This window comes from Maniola hyperantus, chromosome 8 (genome assembly GCF_902806685.2).
Source record: "Maniola hyperantus chromosome 8, iAphHyp1.2, whole genome shotgun sequence".
Lineage (NCBI taxonomy): Eukaryota > Metazoa > Arthropoda > Insecta > Lepidoptera > Nymphalidae > Maniola > Maniola hyperantus.
In genome coordinates this window covers 13173482-13186400 of record NC_048543.1, presented here as the reverse complement: position 1 = coordinate 13186400, position 12919 = coordinate 13173482, and the positions used below count along the sequence as shown (strand labels likewise).

The following is a 12919-nucleotide window of genomic DNA, read 5'->3' as shown; positions in this document are numbered from 1 at the left end:
GAATAAAATGTTTTTTTCTGGTCTCAAATTAACCTCAAAGTATTGCATTTCACTAATTGGTTTGGTCGTTTCTATTGCAGAATGATTTACTATAAAATTCTGCTATTTATAAATATTCTATGGACAAAATTACGCGGTTTCTTTCATCTTATCTTCTTAATATAAAAGGAAAAGGCGACTGACTAACTGACTGACTGACTACTAGATGGATCGGGCTGAAATTTGGCATGCAGATAGCTATTATGATGTAGGCATCCGCTAAGAAAGGATTTTTGAAAATTCAATCCCTAAAGGGGTGAAATAGGGGTTTGAAATTTGTGAAGTCCACGCGGACGAAGTCGCGAGCACAAACTAGTCGTAACATAAGTGAAAACCTGTAAAACAGGGTGTACAGTTGTTTCACTGATATCAAACAGCATTTCCAATTAAATTAGTTATATTAACGTCACCATTTAATTAAGAACTTCACAAACATTTGTCTGTTTCAAAGGCCGTTTCTAATCAATACACACACAATATGTTTTTGTTGGGATAATACGCATTAGTTATTTCCCACTTTGTGATTTGCCGACTGTATTTTACCACTGATTTGTTTTAGTATATAATAAATAGGTAATGTCAAAACACCTATAGGTTATTATTATACTTAGACAGTAGGTACATCGAAAAGTAACCTATACAGCCATGTTTACCGATAATAATTTTTACTATTAAAGACCTGTAATATTTTTATTCGACAATACTTAGACAATACCCGATTAGATAACTTAATAATGCAGCATGTGTGAAGTAAATTAGGCTTTAGTCTGTAGTCTGCGAGAGCCGTATTGTCCAGCGATAATTTCCAGAAGAAATTCCTCTGTTGCGCTGGCGATGACCTTTAGTACCTACTGAAAATTTGATAAAGTATACACAATATATCTAACCTTTACTCGTGCCGGTGATCTTGTCTCGCAGCACGTTGATCTGATGCACCCTCCCAAACTCCTCGAACATCAGCCGCAGATCGTTCTCGTCCATACTTCTAGGCACTTGTCCGACAAACATCTGAAACGTGAAAAAAGTGTATGTAAGTGATAGCTTCTTGACACTCCTCTATTCTTAATTTATTTTTAGGGTTTCGGGCCCATAGGGTACAAAATTAAGTCGTATTATTATCACTTTGCTGTCTGTCTGTCCGCGTATCTCACGTCTCCAGCTCGTAGACGATATGAACTTGAATCTTTTAATTTATAGACTAGCTCTTGGCTGCAATCAAGCAATTTATAGCCTCAATAGCTCAACGGTTTAAGGTGCGGACTGAAATTCGAAACGTCACCGGTTTAAACCCCACCCGTTGCACTATTGTCGTACCTACTCCTAGCACATGCTTGACGCTTAATTGGAGAGGAAAAGGGAATGTTAGTCAAGGGTGGCTAATATATTCTTTAAAAAAAACCTGCTGGCAAGACATGATGCAGACGGTCTATTGGTACTATATCAAAGGTGTAGTGGAAAACTTATGTCAAAAGGGCGTTCCATATCCTAGCGGTCCGAATTAGAAACGAGGAAGCAAATCGCTTCGTAAGTGTCCGTGGAACTTCGATTACGAACGGGATTATTATGAGATGGACCTGCAATAATTCATTTTTGTATATTTTTATTATTCGCTAGATGATGCCCGCAACTTCGTCCGCGTGGATTTAGGTTTTTAAAATCCCGTGGGAACTCTTTGATTTTCCGGGATAAAAAGTAGCTATGTCCTTCCCCGGGATGTAAGCTACCTCTGTACCAAACTTCATCAAAATCAGTTAAACCGTTGTGCCGTGAAAAGCTAGCAGACAGACAGACAGACAGGCACACTTTCGCATTTATAATATTAATAGTATGGATAATATTAATAGTATTAATTTATATATAGCGTTCAAATTTTTCAGTAACGACTGCATCCCCAAAATTTAATATTCCCATATTTTAGGGGCCTTAAATTTCTCTTCCTAGAGGTTTTAGTTTAATTAATTGTTTTCAGCGTAATGAAATGCATCGCTTTTCCAAAACTTAAACTAACTTGGTACAGTACGCTTAGTACGAGATTTTATTTCTCACCAACGTTGATAGTATTCGAGTGTCGAAACTCTTCCGCGTTGTAGTAAACTGAATCTTAACAGTCTTGTTTTAAAGCGCAGCGCTCCAAGCGGAAACGTTGCGAAATTAAAATCAGTGCCATTGAATTTTTGACTTCAATTCAAGGCTCTTTAGGTCAATTCTATACTTTGACGGTATTGTGTTCCGACTGTTGAATTCTAGCAACGTTTGGTGAGACGTAAAATCTTATACTAAGCGTACTGGTATTTATTCGGTAGCATTTAATTCAAACAGTAGCTGTATGAAAGTTACAGGAACATTTTGTGTTATGTAGCGAAGTAATTTATCAAATTAATAAAGTTTCATACAAACATGGTTTCTGTGTACAAGAAAGTTAATTTACGTAAAATCATTGAACAACAAGTTCTCTGCGAAATTGAAACGACAAATAATAATTCTCCACAAGTCTCGCACATTGGAAGGTATTATACGAATTCACAAATGAAGTGATAGGTGTATTCAATTAATTAATTAAAAATACATACCTATACCTACTCACACACGCATACACACACACACACACAAGCATACACACACAGTTGTAATTTTATTATTGTATATACCTACATTTATTCTAAATCTATTCTGTTAAAATAGTTTTAATTATGATTTTAAGTAATCTCTTTTGGCCTTGTGTTATACCTAGATTTAAATTTAAATAATAATTATGTATTTACGCTGTTGATTACTTTCAAATAAACAAAAAAAATATATTATAAATGCGGAAGTGTGTTTGTTTGTTGATTTATTGGTTTGTTGGTTTATTGCGTTGTTGGTTTGTTGGTTTGTCCTTCAATCACGTCGCAACGGTGCAACGGATTGACGTGATTTTTTGCATGGATATAGATTAAGACCTGGAAAGTGACATAGGCTCCATTTTATCCCGGAAAATCAAACAGTTCCCACGGGATTAAAAAAACAACCTAATTCCAAGCGGACAAAGTCGCGGGCATCAGCTAGTAATACTATATATTATCTCGATTATGTACAATTTTAATTTATTATAATCAGTTTAATTATTATAATCATCATCTTCTTCTAAATCATGACTGATTGATCTATATTCATCAGCTAGTATTACATACGATACTACTTATAACTGTAGACTCCGCAAAATAGGTGCAGCGACGCAATCGGGCGAGGCCTTTTTAATTACGTCAATATATCACTTCATTTGCGAATTTGTAAATTCACGCCGAACACCATCCAATGTTCGAGACTGACCAATTTCGCCAAAACTTCGTTAAAGTATAACCCTTTCACACGGCAGTCCAGTTTTTTGCAGGATCCCGATTTCTGCAGGATTCCGTTTGATGGCGAATGTGTTTGTATGCTAGCGTTCATAATATAAACACATTCGCCATCAAACGGGATCCTGCAGAAAACGGGATCCTGCAAAAAACTGGACGCCGTGTGAAAGGGCTGCACGGTAACTATTTAGTTCGTAAACAATATTGTCTGGCTTACAAAAAATGGTTTTATGTTTATGATAATACCTCCAGGTCTTTATCTATACTTACCCAAGCAAAAAATCGCGTCAATCCGTTGCACCGTTGAGACGTGATTGAAGGACAAACCAACAAACAAACACACTTTCCCATTTATAATAAGGGTACTGACTTATGGCTGTTTGATTGGTTTATGACATCAGTGTTAAAATAATACATAATATGATCAATCAAGCTGAACGCACACGTCACTTAAAGTGGAACAGGGGCACTGCTTTATTTTTTGACTAGCTGATGCCCGCCACTTCGTCCGCGTGGAATTGGGGGTTTTAAAAATTCCGTGGGAACGCTTTGATTTTCCGGGATAAAAAGTAGCCTATGTCACTCTCCAGGTCTTTATCTGTACACATGCAAAAAATCACGTCAATCCGTTGCACCGTTGCGACGCGATTGAAGGACAAACCAACAAACCAACAAACCAACAAATCAACAAACCAACAAACCAACAAACAAACACACTTTCGCATAAGGGTACTGATAAAGGATCCTATAAGGGTTCCGTTTTTCCTTTTGAGGTACGGAACCCTAAAAACAATCGTTAAGTATGTAGTCTATTATCATGAGTGCTGAAAAAGGGGCGGCTGGTACCTATTTACTACTATATACTACATGGCCTTGGGCCTTGGGCCTAGGGCGGCCAAGACTGCAAATCCGCCACTGCGCTGTTGTGGTGTGACTATGATATACTCCCGTTTATATAGACACTTTTTCACCAAGATATTGCGTAAGGTGAACCAAATAAAATATCCCGAGTAAGACTAAAGTTTAATAAAAATGCTAAAATAATCCAGAAGCCTCTATTCTTGGCAACTGAAGCGGTACCTGCATGATTTGCATATAACTAGCAAAGTTTTGCTTTTAAAATATTATACTACAAGTTTTATACTAAGTTTTATAATAAAATCATAAATTTTATGTAACGTTCAGTAGTTTTCAGTCCACCTCTTTGTCCATACATAATCAGAGTTTCCGAGGGGTTTTTAAAAACTTAAATCCACGTGGACCAAATCGCCGGCATCGTCATGATAAAAGTAATCTATGCAACTTTCCAGGTCTTTAACTACTATACCTATCTATATCCATGCAATAAGTTACATTGATCCGTTAAACCAAAAAAGAAACAATTTTTCATCCTTCGAATATTATAAATGCCAAAGGGTGCATTTTGCTAGTTGGTTTGTCCTTCAATCACGCCGTAATGGAGCAACAGATTCACATGATTTTTGCATGGATATAGTCAATGACCTGGAAAGTATACTTTACTTTTCTTCTTCTTTTATGCCGGAAAATTAAAGAACTCTTAAAGGGTTTTTGGGAACATAAATCCACGCGAATGAAGTCACGCACGCCATCTTGTTTAATATTTGTAGTGATTCACGCTTACTTTCAAAAAATCTGATACACCGAGCATAAAATTGGTATACTTTCGGTAAATGTGGAAAATCGCGTCCCGGTAAACGATAACGCGTTATCAGCTGAAAGTGGGTCGCGGTACATTCAGTAGAACGCGTCTGCTTCGTGATAATATCTTCAGTGCCTGATCATCTGATCACCTGATAGCACTGACGCATACTAAACAGTTCAACGATCCAAGTTAACCAATAGGATCTAGTAGCTACTTATCTCGTCTGAATGAACTTGGGGTTTGAAATTTTCTATCAAGACTTTAGTAAAGACCTTAGCGATGCTCGAGAGCTCATTCGCGTACATTTAGCTTTTCCAAAAATTCCATGGGAATCCTTTGGGTATTTTCTGGGAATGTCCTTCTCCAGGATGCCAGCTATCTTTGTACCAAATAATGTGAGTTTCTTTATTCCGCCATAATTTCTAAATGCTCAATATTTTGAATGTATCGTTAGATTAGAATCCTTATATCATCCCATATGACACTGGTTATAAATTTTTGAAGAAAAAAATCAATATGGCGGCTGTATGGGGCTGCATTTTCAAATGTGAAAAAATATTCGTCAATTGTTTTGACTTAAGAATAAGCACCAGACCTGATGCAGTGCAAACCGCAGTCGCGTTTTTCGAACAGTTTTTTTTGTTAAACTGATGATTAAAACCTGCAGCATTAATGCTGAATCCGCTGAATCAGAGCCTTTTCACCGTATGCCATGTGGCTGCAAAGACCATATTTAGCTCATTTTAAGTAATTTGTTTATGTTAGCACAAGATAAATAATTGTGTTATCTTTATTTCTTTTGATTGAGGGTTCAGAAATTTGGAGTTCGATTCTTTTAAGATGACTGAGGTCAGAGGTGGAAGACCGTTATACTTAAAAGCGGTATTGTTAAACCCATACCCTTAACTTATTGCTTAACGTATTACTCAGAATTGTACACACCTGTACGCTTATTATAAAATGTTACATATCACCACACTTTGCTAGAATATTCTAGAGTCGAAACACAATAACGTCAAAGTAAAATGGACTTAAAGAGCCTTGCATTAAAGTCGAAAATTCAATGCTACTGATTTTAATTTTGCAACGTTTCCGCTTGGCTGTAGATGTTTAGACTAACTAGAGCTTTAAAACAAGGCGTTTAAGATCCAGGTTACTATTTATTATTATTATTTAATTAATATATTTATTTTCACTTTAACGCGGAAGTGTTTCGACACTCGAATACTATCAACGTTGGTGAGCCATAAAATCTCGTACTAAGCGCACAGATGTATCGAATAATGTGAAAATGCTGTTCCGTCTGTCACCGACAATACCGTAAATTCGTGAACTGGTACACTAAAACGCGAGCTTTAAACTTCATCCCATGGCTTCCCATATCGAAGCGAGGGTTTGTTGCGTCTTTCACGATTGTTTGTACTTTCACAATGTAGGAATGAAATCTACTATCATATTTTATACTGTGCTGAGAAAGCCTATAGTGGTTAGGACGTCCGCCTCCTAATCGGAGGTCGGGGCTTTGATCCCAGGTACGCACCTCAACTTTTTTTAATTTTTTAAATTGTACCAATAACATTTACAATAAAGAGAAAAAGAGAGTAAAAGTGGACAGGGAAGCATTTATTTCTATGAGAGATCTCTATCAGTGACCCTTGGCTGTGCGAGAGGTTGTATAGGGAGTAGAATAGGTAGAAAAAGAAAATAGAATTAAAAATAGAGATTCCTGAGTTTTAAGTAGTTAAATATTAATAGCTTTAGCGTTGAAGGAAAACATCGTGAAGAAACCTACATGCCTGAGAGTTCTTCATAATGTTCTCAAAGGTGTCTGAAGTCTGCCAATCCGCACTTGGCCAGCGTTGTAGACTAAAGCCAAAGCCCGTCTCATTCTAAAAGGAGGCCCGTGCTCTTTAGAAAGCCGGCGATTTATTGATCATGATGATGAAGATGATGATGATTATTATACTCTTTTCTGTATTTATATAGGTAACTAGGCGATGCGTTTTGACCAGCATTTTTAATAAGCTATTCTATAGGTACCTTTAAAAAATTTATTGCCTTACTGAATGGTTTATTAACGCACAGATTAAGCTGCTGGGGTTAGAAACTTGAAATTTTGTCAGTAGGGTGCTTTTATACACTTAATAGCTTATTCGCCCTTGAAAAGGCCTATGTCCAGCAGTGGGTGCATACAGGTTGATGGATTGGACTGGTAGTAACAAAAAGAATTACCTTTATATAATCGGGGTCCGGCATGTCAGGCTTTTCGTCATTGTTGTTGTTGTTGATGCTGTTGTTGTTGTTGTTGTTGTTTATGTTCATCGTCATCATCCCACTGCAACAACAATGAAAAACATTTTAGTTATATTTCAGTACCAATAACCAACGTATTCCCTACACATTGTATTTAGTTAAGTCAGAGTCTTAGGGTGAATACACACTTGGGTATAGCGAAGATAGAATCTTGCGAGTCGACCCCTAGGCCGTACTTTAGTAGGTACCAGTTCACCTGTAATATTGTGCCCTTAAGAAATTTAGCGTTACGGTACGATGCCGCGTAGAAACGGATTAAAGGTTTAATCATCATCATCAGCATGGTCAACCCATCACCGGCTCACTACAGAGCGCGGGTCTCCTCTCAGAGTGAGAAGGGTTTTGGCCATAGTCTACCACGCTGGCCATGTGCGGATTGGTAGACTTCACACACCTTTGAGAACATTATGGAGAACTCTCAGGCATGCAGGTTTCCTCACGATGTTTTCCTTCCCCGTTAAAGCAAGTGATATTTAATTAATTAAAACGCACATAAATTCGAAAAGTTAGAGGTGCGTGCCCGGGATCGAACCTCCTACCTCCGATTAGAAGGCGGACGTCCTAACCACTAGGCTATCACTGCTTTTGAAAGGTTTAACAAAGACGGCCATATCCCTAGCAGGTTAGCCCACTTGTATCTATACTGTATCGTCACTAACCACCAGGTGAGATTGCAGTCATGGGTTAACGAGGTAAACAAAAAGTTCTTTTATTTCCAAAATATAGGTACAGTTTTAAATGAGTACAAAACCCCTTCAGTTCGAAAGAAGAATATTGTTATTAAATAGCCAAATAACAAGCTTTACGCTTAGCTGGAGGGGAAACTGGAACATTAGTCAGCATAATAAACTTGGCTAATATTTTTTTTTTTTAAAGTCTAATATTCTAACAACAAATTAATGATTAGTTGGTGACCCAGTAGTTAGAGTTGATTGAATGTATTCTTACCATGAGGTACCGGGTTCATGTCCCAGCAAGGCACCTCGTCTATAAAATAATAAAATTGTTATGGACAGTACCTTATTATTGTTCTAGAAAACCGATCGGCCCACAATTCATAGTCGGGGAACTTCGCCATATTGTTCTTATCACTGATAACAGCGTACACAGCTCGATTACACACGTTATCTGTTATCAAACTGGATCTAATATGTCGGCACAACAACCACAGGTTGAGACGCGAACAGTTGTGTTATGTTAGAAACGAAACTGTTTTGGCAGATACTGATGCAATTGTAACTTTTTTCAAACTACCTACATTTTATTTATTTTTTTGAGAGATGGTGATATGCATAAAGATACTTATTGCTATCCCACTTAGACTACCGTGCGAGAGTAAGAGGTCCCATTTACAAGTGATGTTCGATCTCTTTCTCTAATTTGTTAGTCGAAGTGAGATAGGGATAAGCAGCTATTTGCTTCATCAAGTAGGTATTATGAGAGAGCTGTTAGGTCATTCTGAGAGGAGACCCATACTACATATTATGTACTAACTGATGCCCGCGACTTCGTCTGCGTGGATTTAGGATTTTAAAAATCCCGTAGGAACTTTTTGATTTTCCGGGATAAAAAGTACCCTATGTCACTCTCCCAGTCTTAAACTATACCCATGCAAAAAATCATGTCGATCCGTTGCTTCGTTGCAACGTGATTAAAGGACAAACCAACAAATCAAAAAACCAATAAACCAACAAACAAACACACTTTCGCATTTATAATATGGGTTCCTACTGATTCTGAGTCCATACTCAGTAGTGTGCGGGCGATGATTTGATCATGACATATGTAGGTATTAGGAGTGAAATTCCAGGAAGTATAATATTATAGTACGCGACAGGTCGAGATGGCAATCGGGATGGGGAAGCCCTGCACACCCGCACAGTCCCCGCGTTAACCCGGTACGGGATAGCGAGGGTACCCTTAAAAACTTAATTTATCCACTTATGAAAGTGCATTAGATAGGTACGCACCTTATAAGTCATCATCATCATCATGATCAACCCATCGCCGGCTCACTACAGAGCACGGGTCTCCTCTCAGAGTGAGAAGGGTTTTGGCCATAGTCTACCACGCTGGCCAAGTGCGGATTGACAGACTTCACACACCTTTGAGAACATTATGGAGAACTCTCAGGCATGCAGGTTTCCTCACGATGTTTTCCTTCACCGTTAAAGCAAGTGATATTTTAATTACTTAAAAACGCACATAACTCCAAAAAGTTAGAGGTGCGTGCCGGGGATCGAACCCCCGACCTCCGATTGGAAGGCGGACGGCCTAACCACTAGGCTACCAAAGCTTCTACCTTACGAGTATAAAGATCATATTGTATGATTTATTAAAGCTAAAATCGTAGCACATTTAGGTAACACTTTACAAGGTGCTAGGATAAAACAATACCTTCGTAATAGGCTAGGGTAATATCGCTGTTGTATTGATCGAAAGATAAGACTGGTATAATGCTCGAGTACTGTACATTTTCTAATAGATATCGGACACAGAATTTATTATAAAATATTGTATGTATGTATTTAGGTTTTTAAATATCCCGTGGGAACTATTTGATTTTTCCGGGATAAAAAGTAGCTTATGCCCGTCTTTGAGATGCAAGCTATCACCGTTAAAGCATGTGATTTATAATTGCTTAATTGGCACACAGGTTCCAGGTTAGCCCGCTTTCATCTTGGACCGGTGAGATTGCAGTCTAGGGCTAGCTTGTATCTGAATAAAAACCGGCCAAGTGCGAGTCAGGCTCGCGCAATGAGGGTTCCGTACTACAGTCGTATTTTTTCGACATTTTGCACGATAATTTCAAAAACTATGATGCATAAAAATAAATAAAACTCTGTTTTAGAATCTACAGGTGAAGACCTTTCATATGATACCCCACTTGATATAGTCACTCACTTCGAAAGTTGAAAATACTAATTATTAGTTCATGACCACAATTTAATATTTTTTGTGTGATCTAACCCTAAATTCACGGTTTTCAGATTTTTCCCCAAATGTCAGCTATAAGATCTACCTACCTGCCAAATTTCATGATTCTAGGTCAACGGGAAGTACCCTGTAGGTTTCTTGACAGACAGACGGACAGACAGACAGACAGACAGACAGACAGACAGACAGACAGACAGACAGACAGACAACAAAGTGATCCTTTAAGGGTTCCGTTTTTCCTTTTGAGGTACGGAACCCTAAAAAACCAGCCAAGTGGGAGTGAGACCTGCGCACTGAGGGATCCGTAGTCCGTACCTATTCCAGTCATATTTTTTCTACATTCTATACGATAAATCAAAAACTATTCAGCATAAAAATAAATAAAAATCTGTTTTAGAATGTAGAGGTAATGCCCTTTCATATGATACCTCACTTGGTATAGTAATCTAACTTTGAAAGTTGAAAATCCTAATTATATTTTGTTCATGAACACATTTTAATTTTCTTAATATAGCTAAAAAATTCACGGTTTTCAGAGTTTTTCTCTTTACATGCACTAACTATAAGACCTACCTGCCTGTCAAATTTCATGATTCTAGGTCAACGGGAAGTACCTACCCTCTAGGTTTCTTGACAGACAGACAGACAGACAACGAAGTGATCCTATAAGGCTTAAGGTACGGAACCCTAAAAAAAAGCAATCACCACATTATTTTTGTTTTGAGTAGTGTATATTAATAGTATTTTCATATCAAAATGAAATCTAATTAGTCCGTCGAATGCGAATTTAAAAGCCGGCATAGCGCGTTAATGAACACGCAAACTGAATCGCAATCAAAAAATATGAAAAAATGTAGCTAAAAATAAAAATGGCGACATAATAATTTAGTTTCACGCAATATTTTTAACCAGTTTAAAAAAAATAGAAAAAATGAGATCAACAGGTATTCAACGCGTATTATTTTGGTGTATATTACCTACTTTGATTATTGTATGCCGAATCTTTTTTCATTGGAAAAGATAGTGTGGTTGTGAGGTTGGTCCAGTTTCATCATCATCATCATCAACACAGGTGACTAGGATAATGAATCCGCTGGTTCCACTATAGTCGAATTTATAATTAAACAACATTTTTTGACGTTTCCAGTGCTACCAGATTTTTATGAAAAATAAATAGTGGCGGTGGGGGGGGGGGGGGGACTTATTTTATTTCAGTATACTTTTACTAATTTTATTATGCTTCCTTTTTAACCGACTTCAAAAAAAGGAGGAGGTTCTCAATTCGTCGGAATCTTTTTTTTTTTTTTTTTTTATGTATGTTCCCCGATTACTCGAAAACGCCTAGACCGATTTTGAAAATTCTTTTTTTGTTTGAAAGGGTATACTTCAAAGTTGGTCCCATTTCAATTTGGTGAAGATCTGATGAACATCTTCGAAGATAGATACTGGAACTCCTCAACGGATAAGAGTAAATTGCTCGCGATCAGTGTAATAGCTTAGTAAACAGTAGACTTTTAACCAGTCATAGCATAATTCCATGGGGCCACTAAAAATTGAGAAATAAATTTTTTTTACAAAAAAAAAAAAAATCCGACGTTACACAAACACTAAAAATTGAAAAATAATTTAATTTATTACCGAATATATTCTGTATACAAGAGTTAGTATAGTTCCATAATAATATTTTTTGGGGTCGGTGCCAATGAGGTGCCATGGTGGAGTCCCATAAAAATATGAAGTCTAGACGATTCGCGCAGCTAAAGCTAATTGGCACCGGCACCAAAAAGTATTATTATGGAACTATATTAACTCTTGTATACATAATATATTCGGTAATAAATTAAATTATTTTTCAATTTTTAGTGTTTGTGTAACGAAGTCGGTTTTTATTTTTTTTGTAAAAATTTTTTTACTCTTCTTGTGTGAGCTCAATGTAAAATAGAGTAGCAGGAACTGGTTCATTGACTCATTCACATGACACAACTGGACCAAATACATCCAGTGGCGTGCACAGACTTTTAAGCCAGGGTAGGCATTAGTTAGGTAGGAACATGTTTACTGGCAGGTCATAATGAAAAATATGCATTGAGCTATTACAACTGGGATACGCAGAGACCTGCTCTATGACCTGCATGCCACTGCATACATCACTATCATCTTCTAAATACATAAAAGGAAAAGGTGACTGAATTTTTTTGCAACGGGTTATTACAATTTCTTTATTGCAAAATATATTGGTAGGTACTTAGTTATTAGAATTTATTTAGTTCAGTGCAAAAAATCGCACCTAGGGTCTCGAGCAAAACTACTAAGTATACTGCGTATTGCTAAGTACTGCGTCATCGTATACGTAAAAAATATACCGCATTATAAAATACAGAATGTTTAATGCATACGATGCACGAGTAGGTAAAAATATAAAATATGTTATACCCATTTCATGAAATAATTGGCGACAGTTTTCCATTTTTCAGGTAAATAAACTTTTCATAAAGCGCACTCAAACACGCCATTCAGGCGGTGTTTAACTCAATATGCATTTCAGGCGAAAAAAATATTAAGTATTGGAAAATTATAAAAATCCATACTTTATAGTACAAAAAATTAAATATGAAAGTGTGTCTGTCTGTTG

The 12919-nt window shown here is 37.0% G+C and overlaps 1 protein-coding gene across 14 annotated transcripts in view; it reads right to left on the bottom strand.

The window, feature by feature from the left end:
- The window catches only part of LOC117984500 (CUGBP Elav-like family member 1), a 462287-nt gene that overhangs the window by 150954 nt on the left and 298414 nt on the right, over positions 1-12919 (bottom strand). For 8 of the 14 annotated variants that reach the window (XM_069500135.1, XM_069500137.1, XM_069500136.1 and 5 more), the window contains 3 exons: positions 8299-8337; positions 7270-7372; positions 927-1047 (listed from right to left, as the gene is read on the bottom strand). In XM_069500135.1, coding sequence (XP_069356236.1) covers positions 927-1047; positions 7270-7372; positions 8299-8337 — 263 coding nt within the window. Of the gene's footprint in view, positions 1-926; positions 1048-7269; positions 7373-8298; positions 8338-8369; positions 8574-12919 lie in introns of those variants that run through there. The other 6 variants (XM_034971131.2, XM_069500139.1, XM_034971128.2 and 3 more) reach the window with 2 other exon arrangements.